The 12,788-nt window shown below is 47.1% G+C and overlaps 1 protein-coding gene across 2 annotated transcripts in view; it reads right to left on the bottom strand.

Moving 5' to 3' along the window:
- The window catches only part of SORL1 (sortilin related receptor 1), a 154,232-nt gene that overhangs the window by 95,957 nt on the left and 45,487 nt on the right, over positions 1 to 12,788 (bottom strand). For both annotated transcript variants that reach the window (XM_035009158.1, XM_035009159.1), the window contains exons 7-11: positions 11,226 to 11,327; positions 10,012 to 10,181; positions 4,704 to 4,896; positions 1,833 to 1,950; positions 1,578 to 1,651 (exon numbers count right to left, since the gene is read on the bottom strand). In XM_035009158.1, the coding sequence (XP_034865049.1) occupies positions 1,578 to 1,651; positions 1,833 to 1,950; positions 4,704 to 4,896; positions 10,012 to 10,181; positions 11,226 to 11,327 (657 nt within the window). The remainder of the gene's footprint in view (positions 1 to 1,577; positions 1,652 to 1,832; positions 1,951 to 4,703; positions 4,897 to 10,011; positions 10,182 to 11,225; positions 11,328 to 12,788) is intronic.

Here is a 12,788-nt window from a genome sequence, read left to right as displayed (position 1 = left end):
CAGAGCACCCCTAAAAGCAACCCTCCACAGAATAAGACCAACTGTACTTCCCTTGGCCTTCATAAGTCATGGGAGGCTGATGAAAGTATTTTTTTTTTTTTTTTACAAGTTTGGCGATTCTCTAATGCCCAAGGCCAAATTAGCGTTCGGGGACCACAGAACTAGCTCTACTCTCAGAACTGGTATCAGCAGTGCCTAAGGACCCAAAGCAGCTCTGCAGACTTAAGGCAAAAACAGTCTCCTTTCACAGCGCAGGGTGAAATGGAAGGGCCTGCCCGGCACAGCCCACCGAGGAGAGGCCTGACTTCTATCTCATTACGATACAACAAGAAATGGCCAGTTTCACACCAGATACCGGTACGACCACACGGTCATTTGCTGATAGATTCTGCAAATATTTACGCAGTGCCCACTCCATACCAAGCACTGCTAGGTTCTAGGGGTAAAGAAGTTAAGCAAAGAGACATTGCTTTGTCCTCTTGGAGCATTTAGTTAAATTCACAGACATGAGGGGAAGAGAAGGTCTGTTTTTGATTCAAAAGAATATTTTTGGCAACATCACGAGCCCACTTTACAAGGTGCGAACACAAAATCAGTGCAGCTGATGCTCACGTGTGGCTCTGGGTACCTTTCTTTTTTTTTTTTTTAATTTATTTTTTTTTATTCTTATGTTAATCCCCATACATTACATCATTAGTTTTAGATGAAGTGTTCCATGATTCATTGTTTGTGCACAACACCCAGTGCTCCATGCAGAACGTGCCCTCCTCAATACCCACCACCAGGCTAACCCATCCTCCCACCCCCCTCCCCTCTAGAACCCTGTTTGTTTTTCAGAGTCCATCGTCTCTCATGGTTCGTCTACCCCTCTGATTTCCCCCCTTCATTCTTCCCCTCCTGCTACCTTCTTCTTCTTCTTTTTTTTTTCTTAACATATATTGCATTATTTGTTTCAGAGGTACAGATCTGAGATTCAACAGTCTTGCACAATTCACAGCGCTCACCATAGCACATACCCTCCCCAATGTCTATCACCCAGTCACCCCATCCCTCCCACCCCACCCTCCACTCTAGCAACCCTCAGTTTGTTTCCTGAGATTAAGAATTCCTCATATCAGTGAGGTCATATGATACATGTCTTTCTCTGTTTGACTTATTTCACTCAGCATAATACCCTCCAGTTCCATCCACATCGTTGCAAATGGCAAGATCTCATTCCTTTTGATGGCTGCATAATATTCCATTGTATATATATACCACATCTTCTTTATCCATTCATCTGTCGATGGACATCTTGGCTCTTTCCACAGTTTGGCTATTGTGGACATTGCTGCTATAAACATTGGGGTGCACGTACCCCTTCGGATCCCTACTTTTGTATCTTTGGGGTAAATACTCTGGGTACCTTTCTTTAATTTTATAGTCATACTTGGTGCCACTGGCCTCACCACGGGCTGCACGTGTTCCTGAAAGGTGGAGGCATGACCATGTTCTCCGACAAACCAGAACCCAGGTTGGAGGCTGGGGGGTGGGGAATGGGGGCTGGGGAGGCGGGGGGGTGGGGGCAGGAAGCTGACCTCTCGCCACCGGGCTCCAGCACTGCTAGAAATGTACACGTTCGTCTTGCTAGCCAAGTTCTTTCCCACCGAACCTAAAATGCAAGGGGAGTCATTACTTTTCATTTCAAGGAGAGGTCAAAGAAGATGTCCGATACCTTGCCCAACCAGAAAGCCTGAGACATATTTAGCAACTAAAGATGTCTCAAAACCACAAAGAGCCATCGCTATGGCATAGCTTAACCCCCGGTGCGGGGACAAGCACGGCGGACTTACCAGTGGCGATGATGAGACCGGGAGCGGACTCCTTGGACAGGATGGGCATCCTCCGGAGCTGGAGGTTGAGCAGCTGACTGAGCCGCTGGGCCAGGTGGAGGGAACAGCCCTGGGCGAGCTGCGGGACACAAGTTCCAGGCACGGTCAGCACGTGATAGGACACGACCAGCTGCCTCAAAACGCAGAAGCCTGTATGCAGACAGGACAGCTACACACAGAAGGAAATCTGGCCCAAAGGAACCCAGACTCACAGCCCAGCTGTGCCCCACGGGCCCCCAGGTGGACATGATTATCTGAACCACAGAAATGCCTCTCGTTGAAGAAAACAGAACAATACGAGCAAAACAGTCCTCCTGAGACGCTCAGAGAACAGCTATTAGAAATCAGTGTCCACTCTGGGCGCCTGGTGGCTCAGTTGGTTAAGCGACTGCCTTCGGCTCAGGTCATGATCCTGGAGTCCCAGGATCGAGTCTCGCATCGGGCTCCCTGCTAGGCGGGGAGCCTGCTTCTCCCTCTGCCTCTGCGTCTCTCTCTCTCTCTGACTCTCATGAATAAATAAATAAAATATTAAAAAAAAAAAAAAAGAAATCAGTGTCCACTCTGGGCGCCTGGGTGGCTCAGTTGGTTAAGCGACTGCCTTTGGCTCAGGTCATGATCCTGGAGTCCCGGGATCGAGTCCCGCATCGGGCTCCCTGCTCGGCAGGGAGTCTGCTTCTCCCTCTGACCCTCCCCCCTCTCATGCTCTCTCTATCTCATTCTCTCTCAAATGAATAAATAAAATCTTTAAAAAAAAAAAAAAAGAAATCAGTGTCCACTCAAGTAGGTCGAAAGCTGTCCCTCTCTCTGTTTTACCCAGAGATACTCTCACGTGACTCGGCACTAAAGAGAATTAATGATTTCGTGGGACTTAAAAAATAAGGCCGTAGAGATAGATTTCAAATACAGTGTAAGCAATTCCATCAGAGGAAAAACCAAGAATCAGAAGTCATAAAGTCTCACGGATAAGCTCCCAGATGTACCACATAGGAGATAGAAACACCAAAGGATCCACATTAAAACAGATTTTAAGTGGTCAGCGTTTGTACAAAGCACCAGCTCTGCTGTGTCCACTGCAAAACAAGTCATTCAAACTGGCCTCTGCCACTTACGTTCAGATTGTAATAGTTGTGCAAACAACGCTGTTTGCTGTGTGGTCATGCCAGATTCTCTTGGTCAGAATGTGATTGTCAAATGTTATTCAGTCTCATCTGGTGTTCTAGACAGGGTAACTCTGTGTGCTTATGGGAACACGTAAAAACAGACATGGTTTTGCTACATACACTTACTTTTATAACAAAAGGATCTCTCTAGCAAATGTCCATTTTGCTAGCATCACAGTTTAGCAAACGAAAACTGGAGCAAATTAGGTTGGGTCTCAAAGAAATATGTGCCAACTAACCTGTTCTTTCACCACCTAAAATCACAGGTAAAAACTAAAAGCTTACCAACGGTTGCATAGTTCATAAATAAACAGGTCAGTCAGGAGAATAAGCAGAGTTTTAACAATAGCATTAATTCTATTTAACTAGGGCTCAGAACCCCAACAGCATGCTCAAAAGCAGGCCACCCCCATCCACACAGGCTCGTGCAGAGCTCCCAAAATCTAGAAGCCACTCCGGAATAAAGAAGCACCTATGTATCTGTCTCTGTCTACTTATATCTTGCCTCTTTCCAAAGTTAGACTTGATGTACTAAGTCCACACCTGTGGCCAAATAGGGAAGAGTAATCAAGAAGTCCGTGGAGAGCAAGAGTCTCCAAAAAAAATTCTCCCAGGGGTCACAGCTGCAGGAGAGTCAACATACTTAATCATGGACAAACAAAATTTAAAATTCCAAAAGATCAGGTAATTGTCTAACTAAATGTTACAGTTCTCCCCAAAATTACTACCACTTGACTTTTTTTCTGAGTTCCTTCTGCCTACCTACCTTACATACCCCAGATCCCTTAGGTGAGGCAAAAAGGAAGGAACTCAGTCCAAAGAATGTTCATCCGAGGGATAAGAACAGAGCTGCTGAGGCGAGTGGGAACACTTCCTGAGGCCAAATAATACATTTTAGTATTCTCAGCTTTTCAGATGGAGCCACAGATTGGGAAAATTGTAGAATCCTGAATTATATTCAGGAAGGCATTTTTTTAAAAAAGGTTCCACAGAACTAAAAAGCTTACATCAGAGTTTCCCAAACTTCCTTGCAGCACAATTGTGTCCCCGTAAATTTTTTATAGCAGCTTCACGCCAGAATACCAACATTTATTGCTTTACATAGTTGAGACCACACAACTTAATAAGTAGACATGTCCTCATAACTTAGCGGCAGTTCAAAATAATAGTATACGTGCATACGTGGATATACACACATACTCACGGAGAAAGAGAAGGAGAGAAAACAAAATCTTTATTTCACCCTTAAATATTACCACAGTTACTTAATAACGGGATGTGTGCACCTATTGAGTACTACGCACCTTCTCTAAGTTTAGAATCATATTCGATCCCACCACTGTCATCTCCCGTTCCACCCTGATTTTCTCACTTGCTTTTTATCACATCAACTGCGAGGAAATCCAGCTTTACAAAGACAGGACGTCTTCCAAAGAAATTCAGCATGAACTCGTGTTGAAACTCGGAACTAAACTCAAGATGGTACTTCCCATGATGACCAACAAATACCAAGTATCTCGTGTTTCCCTCAAAAATTTAAAGCATTCCAGAGTGCCCTTGGGAGTTCACTATGGGACCCTAGGTGCCCTGGTGTTGAGTTGGGGAACCGTAAGGGTAGCACGACAGGTAAAGATTTGTATGAAAAACGCAAACAAGATGAAAGCATCTCTACCTCACAGTTGATTTTTTCTCCATATCCTGTGAAGGCTGGAGCCTGAAGGAACTCCCAGGTACCCCCTTTGTCAAAGGTGATGACTGATCTCATGTTCTCCTCATTCATAGAACCATTAATCAGAGTAGCGATGTAGACTCCTTGCAACCCTTCCACACGGTGGAAGTCAGCGAACGGCTCATTTGCAAAATACCTACAGTAAGAGAAAATAAACAGCTGTGAACCTGAGGTGATATACCCTTGGTATGTTTTTATGGTAAATAACATAAAACTTAACTGTTGGAAAGTACAGAATTCAGTGGCGTTAAGCACATTCTCAATGTTGTGTTGTACCCGCATTACTATCTCATTCCAGAATGTTTTCCTCATCTCAAAAAGAAACCCTGTACCCACCGGCAGTCATTCACCCTTTCGTCTGCCCACCCCAGGCCCTGGCAACCACCACTGAGTTTTTGTCACTACGGATTTGCCTATTCTGGGCATTTCACATACACAGAAACATGCCTTTTTTTTACAGTTCCTTTCCCACAGCATAATATTTTCAAGGTTTACCCATATTGTAACGCAAATCAGTACTCCTTTCCTTCTTATAGATGAATAGCCTCCTCTCCTTCCTTTTCTTTTTTTTTTTTAAACGTGATTGTGTTTTAACTTTGAAGGCCAAGATGCTTATCGGATCAATAACTCCACGCAGGGAGTTCAGAATGCTGACTACAACACACAGAGCTGATGAGAGAGTCACATCTATCTCTTCCCTGACGAATCCACCCCAAATCCTCCAGTGAGCCTCGACAAACAGGAAACAGTAAGCCAGACTTGCCAGACACCAGTCAAAGCGCTGGGGCTTACCAGCCGCAGGAATACAGCGTGAAGGGTTCCCCAGCCACTGTCCACACGCTTACGACTCATTATCCAATGCCCGGATCAGACCGAAGCCCATAGGGTTCCTCTCAGAAAGCAGAGCAGAATCCCCACCCAAGGGAGCAGGATAGAGAGCGAGGGTGGTTCTAGAAGCTTGAGGTTATACTTGTTAACAGTGAAACAGAGATTAAGCCCCTCCCAGGGCCTCTAACTACTTTGCTGGGATACTGATTTCACTGGGAAGCAGTTTTGCCCTGAAATGATCCACGCATTACAAATGGAACAGATCTCTGAGAAGTGCTAACTGGAGTTCACACGTGGCTTTTAAAACTGGATGTAAGTCCTTTATTTAGAAGGGTTCTGAGCCACTGGCCTTTGTAAAAAAAAAAAAAATTTTTTTTAATTTAAAAAAAAATCATAGAACTGCTTTTTTCCATTATCCACTGGACAAATCTTGACCTGGAAGCGTGCTCTGCCTCTCAGACAGAAAGAAACACACTATAAGCTCTGAGGCAGAAAAGGAAAAATTTTTTTTTTTTCAGAGATAGAGAGAGAGAGCACTAGCAGGGAGAGAGGCAGAGGGAGAAGCAGGCTCCCCGCTGAGCCAGGAGCCGGATGTGGGGCTCGATCCCAGGATCCCGGGATCATGACCTGAGCCGAAGACAGACGCTTAACCATCTGAGCCACCCAGGCGCCCCAGAACAATTTTTTAAAAGCACTGACAAAGCTACTTCAGACTGAGAGACTGAGCAAAACCCTAAATAAGATACTGGTGTTGAGACCACATATTCTGACGTGTGGTTTCCTTAGGTCTACCGGAGTTATTTGTCAGTTGCTTCCTTAGAAATCCGGTGAAGGTCTATCATCCACCTGCTCTCTGTTCATCTGAGCAATCCCACGTTGGATTCCATCATCACGAAGCCGCCACCGTCAGGTTTGCTGGCTTCCTTCAAACACACAGGAGGTCTGGCCTTCTCTCAGCTAGATGAACTCTGCTTCTTCCCTCCAGTCACTCTCCTGGATTTTTGCCTTTCGGTTCCAAGCACAAACCTGTCCTCTGTGCCTCACACGCTCCCCAGACGGTCCTGCCAGCTCCTCTGTGGTCCTGCCAGCTCCTCTGTGGTCCTGCGACAATCCACCTCATCCTAAGTGCCCTCTCTTCATCCATTTTTCTTACATTTCCTCTCACCGGCCCTCACGACAAGCACTTGTCCGCTGCTCCCCGGCCAGCGCCCCAGGGCCCCTGGGCCCCCCTCCTGCAGAACCCAAGCCCGCCTTGCCCCGCACAACCCAGCAGCAGGTCTTCCTCAGATGCGCCGCCACCGGGCCTGACATTTCCTCTCCACACCTGGTCCTCCATCCAGACACCGCTTTCCATGAGATTTCTGTTCGGCACATCTCACTAATGCCAGGAGCGCCCCCGTTAAGAATTCCTTCTCTGGTCCTCTAAGCAAATTAGGACGGGCTCCTTGGCACCACACCTGCCTATTGAGTGCAAAGAACAACTCATTTCAAATACCACAGAAGGGCTGTGTTTTGTTTTGTTTTTTCAAATCAGCCTGCCCACGTAATCTGCTAATTCACCCTTAACCCGTTTCATCTCGCTGAGATGCAGAAGCAGGTGACAGAAGTTCATGCAAACGAGCCCCTGTGAAGATCTTCAGTCCCTGAGATAAAGCCTGAAGAAAACAGCAAGAAGGTTGAGCCTACGCGGGTCTGTGAACGTAGACATAAACCTCTCTCCAGTTTCCTGACTGGACTCTACGCCCAGGCAGGGCGGGGGCGTCCTCTGTGACCACAGAAAGGGCCGTGGGCATCTATGAGAGGGCCACATGGTCACCTAACTGAGCTTACTGCTTCCTGGGGAGCTTCTGGCTCGAGCTCTGCCCCATCACGAGATACCCATCCTGAATACCCGACAAACGCGGAGGATCTGGAAACCTCTGATTTATCCACTCCATATAGCCAGAGGCTCTCAGACATGAAAAAAAAAAAAAAAAAAATCAGAGTCTGTGAAAGGGCTTGAGGAATAATGGCTCATAATTTTGATTAAAAAAGTAAGGAGAATAATATTCACCCATAAAAGGGAATGAAGCACCAACACACGCTCCATGTGGACCAACCCTGAACATATTATGAAAGGTGCAAGAGGCCAAACCCAAAGGTCATATATTATGCTGTGATTCTGTTTACACAGAATATCCCGAGAGGGGGTGCGGGGAGAGGGGAGACAAGGGCCAGAAACTGCCTAGTGGTAAGGGGTTTTCTTTTGGGGAGTGAAAATGTTTTTGAATTAGATTAAAGCTGGTGGTTGCACAACACTGTGAATGCCCTAAATGCCACCGAGTTGTTCATTTTAAAATGGTTAAGCTAATGTTCTGTGAATTTCCCCTCAATAAATTACTTTAAAAACAAATAAAAAACAAAAAAGGACACAGGAGCCAGTCCAAAGAGGCTGCCACTGACCAAACCAGAAAAACCTGAGGCTGAATTACGGTAGGGATGGTTTACAACACATTAACATGCACTGAATAATAAATAACTCGTGAGTCTATACTGGGAGGGGGAAAAAAAAGTAAGGCACAAAATAGGACATACCTCCGAAAGAGCCAAAACAGGGCGTGGAAAAGCACTATCAGAGAGACACCGGGTAGAAAGTTCTCCCCTCGGGTCCTGTTGAGTCCAAACCCAAGGTCCCGCTCTTTCCCTTGACACCTGCTCCTCATCCAGCCCTCCCCGACTCCCTGATTCAGCCCACGGGGGTGCTCCTGGCATTGGCCATCATTCTGCCCACTGCTGAGCCCAAGCAGCTGCGGGCCCTTGACTCTCCACAGTGAAGCAGCAAATCTACCAACAAACCATCAGAATTGGCCCATTTCCGTCATCTCTCCCACTACCGCCCTGGGTCCAGCCAACAGCAATCCCCACCGGCTGGATTTCCATCACACTCCCCCAGCCAGGCTTCCTGCTCCCACTCTTGCTCCTGTCCAAGAGTCTACTTTGCACACAGCATTGAGGATGGCTTCTTAAAACACAGGTCACCTGAGTGTTCGTCTGAAGTTTCCGATAACGAAGTCCATTTATGTTTCATGTGCTTTCCTTTATATCATGCAGTTCACAACTTTTTCAATGGTTAAAAAAATATAACAGGTTAAATCAGATGATGTCCATCTTCTGGTCAAAACCCTCTATATCCCACTTAGGAAAAAAGTAAGTTCCTTCCATGCCCTCGAAGGCCCTATACAATCTGAGCTCTGCTCTCTTAGATGCTGTCCCTTGGGTTCTCTCCCTCCTCCTCCAGCTGCTGGATCCACCCTGGCCTCCTCACTGCTCCTAAAATAAACCAACAGAGTCCAACCTGAGAGCCTCTGAGCATGCTGTTCCCTCTGCCTGCAGTGCCCTTTCCCAGGCACCTGCTGAAATGTCGCCATCCTCGAACAGCTTCCCATGACCAGCCTGAATGAAGTAACAGGCTCCTACTGCCCTGACCTCTGAACTTGGTTCACTTTGCCTCCCAGCACTCACCACCACCAGGCATGTTACACGTCTGTCTATGTTCTGTCTTCCCCCAAGGAGAACAAAAGCTCCACGGAACAGGGACCCTGTTTTGACTTTTCGTGGCTGGACACATGATCTCAGTGCTGGCCCAGAGCAACAGCATTCTTGTTGAAAGAGCTGGTGACTGCATAAATCACCAGCATGACGAGAGACCGTGGACGGCAATGCCACGGCCTGTGCCCTGGAGGTCATGGCCTCAGAGCCCGACCCCAGAGCCCACCAACCAGCTCCAGCAGACGGCTCCTTCCCAGAGCGGAGAGCGATCCTCATCACAGTCAGACGCCTCACACAAGACAAGTGAGAATAAATGCCCTCCTGGCCCTCGAGGGTCACGGGTCATTCATCCCTCCCGAACCCCGGACTCCTCCACAGCCCACGGAACGTCCAGTACAACAAAACAACTCCAAGCATAGGATGTCCTGATAAAGGATGGGTACCACTGGGGTCCTTCCACAGACACCCACAAAGCAATATTTGCAATTGCAATAAGAAAAAAAAAAATGTCAATGAACCCGAGTCACTTGGAGGCAAGGCCCCCAGGGCTCCCCACGTCAGCTTGCCCTGAGCGGACATTTTCCAAGTGCCTTTTCCCACTGGCTCAGAGACCCCAGAGCCAGACGGGGACTGGCTGACATGGGCTGTGACTCTAAAAGTCACCCAGAGCGGCAGTGCTCAGCCTTGGCCTCACATCCAAGTCACCTGGAGGGCTCTGTAAAACCTTCAGAGCCCAGCCACACCCCAAACTGGTTAAACCACACACCAGGCATCAGGGCTTCTGGCAACTCGCCAGTGGAACCCAAATGTGCAGCTGATGCTGAAAAACACCCACCTGGAGGGTGCAGGTGGTACTGACGTGAGACTGTGGGCCAGGGACCCATGGTTTCCTTACCTCACCAGCGTGTCGCCGCCCGCCCCTCCTGGGCTGTAGTAGAGCACGTTCTCCAAGGACAGGGAGAACTTCAGCCCCTCTGCCTCCGAGATGTATAAGTTGGTGCGGTTGTTACTGTGACTGACGCATACAAACACCTGGTCCTCGGAGGCATCTGCGATGTAATATTCCTTTGGAATCAAAAGTCGAAAAATACACAAGTCAAAAGATCCACATGCGCAGTGGGCTTTCCCTATGCACACTAAAGTAATGATTTCCAAATGTCCCAGTGAGAGGTATGGGCCCAGAGCCCACAGACAGCTTCCCAAATCCCTGTAAAGCTCGGCCAACTTTCTTTTTGGAGGAGCTGAGGCCGCCATGTAGCTGAAGCAAGCTGCTTCCTGGCAAATGGGGCCCAAAAGAGGGGGCCACCGAACTCCATAAATGACCTAAACACTTCAGGTTAGTTCATAAAGTCTCCCTCTTTTTCCCATGAGGTCTATTGTTAGTACAAGGTACGATAGACATTAATGTGCATTCCCTTTCCTCTAAGGTACTAAAGGAAGATGGAAGCTGTAAAAAGCAAAGAATGGACAAGAATCTTCTCCACCTGAGCTCCCAACCTTCCACCACACCAACTGCTGGTGGCAAGGCCTTCAAATGCCACGTCCTACCTGTGGGCACTTCTCTGATGACCCCCGCCCGCCAGGATCCTTCCTATGATCTACGTCATCATACACACAGACTATATATGGTTTGGACCAAGCATTGGACTATATATGGTTTCTTCCTCTGCTTGGTTCTCTGCGTCTCCAACCTGTGTTTCTAAAAGGGTGGGACCCAGCTCTTATCCCCTTTCGTAATCCAGCCGCCTACTGTAAGCAACAGAGCAGGTCCCAAACAAATAACTCAGGGTCACCAGCTCCCCATTCCTTCAGTACTGGCACCCTGAGCCCACTGACTCTAGTCTCAAACTTCTCTGCCCATCCGTCTCCACGTAAAGCAAATTAAGGCTCCCATCCGGCTGCACTCTGAACAGTGAAGAGGGAAAAAAAAAAACAGACCAAGATGCCCAAAGCATAATGGTTCTCTCTAGGGACCTATCTAGAAAGGGACTTCAGGGAGCCTCCATCAAAGATCTATCTACCCAGAAGGACGTCCCTGCAACACCCTTCCCCTGACCCCTGCATGCAGACATTAACACTTCTTTCCACCCCCAAGCAGACCCCACTCACATTAATAGGATGTCTCGTGACAAACTGGGCTGCTCGCATGGGCTTCCTGCCAAAGGAGACCCAGAGCTGGACAGAAGATGGCTGCAGACTGCCCCAAAGATGCTGCCCAGGAAGAGGAGAAAAAAAAAAGTTAATGGTGCCACATTACAGCCATTCCAAATAAGTGAAGAAGGAAACAGAAGTGTCAGACCCCTCCAATTCTACCAAAAACACGAAACACAGGGTGACTGCAAATGCACGTTTTTGCAACATCCGTGTTCACTCCGCAGCTCGGGCTGTACTCGCTTGATCCAGGACACTTGGTCTGCAACAGGTACCAGATACTCCCTAACACCAGATGAGGACGAAGGACAAACAGTACTGTGGCTGAAGCTGGGTGTGGGAGGGGGGTGGAGATTTAGCCAGGCAGCCCCCAGACCTGCCCAGGGTGAGGTCAGCCACACGCAGCGCATATAAAACCCATTCCCCTTGTTCTTTCTCTCCTATTTTCAGGTTACAAGGATACTCAAATTCAAGGGCTTTAACTTGCACAAAGAGCTGAGGAATTTTCGCTGATTCTCTTTTGCGACCTTTTAATACTTCTCATTGATGAACGTTTTTGCTGGCGTTATGTTTTCTTCGGTAGGGCATGATGTCGGCCCTGTCACATTGTGTTTTAGACATACTAGAGCACTGCTGGAATCTCGAAAATGTGTACAAAAGCACTAGATTAAGAGCTGGCTGTACACCTCAGGAAGTCACTAAGCCTCTCTCAGTCTCAATTTATTCATCTATAAAACTGAGAAGCTGATTAGGCTCGGGACTTCTCTGTCGATGGCTGTCAATGGCCCAGGAATCCTATAAATACAAAGGCAAACAGTGTGTATAGATGTACCCATTCATCCCGCCGGGGAGGGTACACAATCTTTACCAGATCCTCAAAAGGGGCGATGATTCAAAAAAAGATAAGCAGCACCGTAAAGGCTCAGTGTGGGTTCTTCCAGCTCTGAAAGTATGGGGCTGGGAACTGAGGCAAAATGTTGCACATCTATCCAGACAGAAAGGGACACACACCATCATGTGGACATAATCACACACATGACTATTAAGCTGATCAGAATATTGGGATTGCCAGCCAGAAGGGGTTCATTTGGCTTCATTTATCCTTGACCGTGTTGCTACTGTTTACCACAGATTTTAAATTCCTGTAAAGTAAGAAACGTACCAATTTCTCTTAACTATAATAGAACCGAATCCCCTGTGCTAATATATGCCCAATAAACACTATGTGAAGAGCAAGCTGCTGAATGAACGGGAAGTTATTCTTGATTTATCTGAGCAGTATATATATATATGTACATATATATATATATATATATATATATTTATATACACACATATATTCAAACAAATGGCTAAAAGTAGTCTGTTTCAAAGAAGCCAGGTAGGGAGGTACAAAAGACGGCCTTTCCAAAATGGCACATGGAAAACCATGGTAATAGCTTGTACTCAGTATGGGGCCGCAGGAAACAATGGATCTAATAAAAATGTAAAACTTATTACACCTGAATGAGAAAACAGTAC

The sequence above is a fragment of the Mirounga leonina genome, unplaced genomic scaffold, assembly GCF_011800145.1.
Source record: "Mirounga leonina isolate KUSES-001 unplaced genomic scaffold, KU_Mleo_1.0 Mir_153, whole genome shotgun sequence".
Lineage (NCBI taxonomy): Eukaryota > Metazoa > Chordata > Mammalia > Carnivora > Phocidae > Mirounga > Mirounga leonina.
This window is presented reverse-complemented; position numbering and strand designations above follow the sequence as displayed.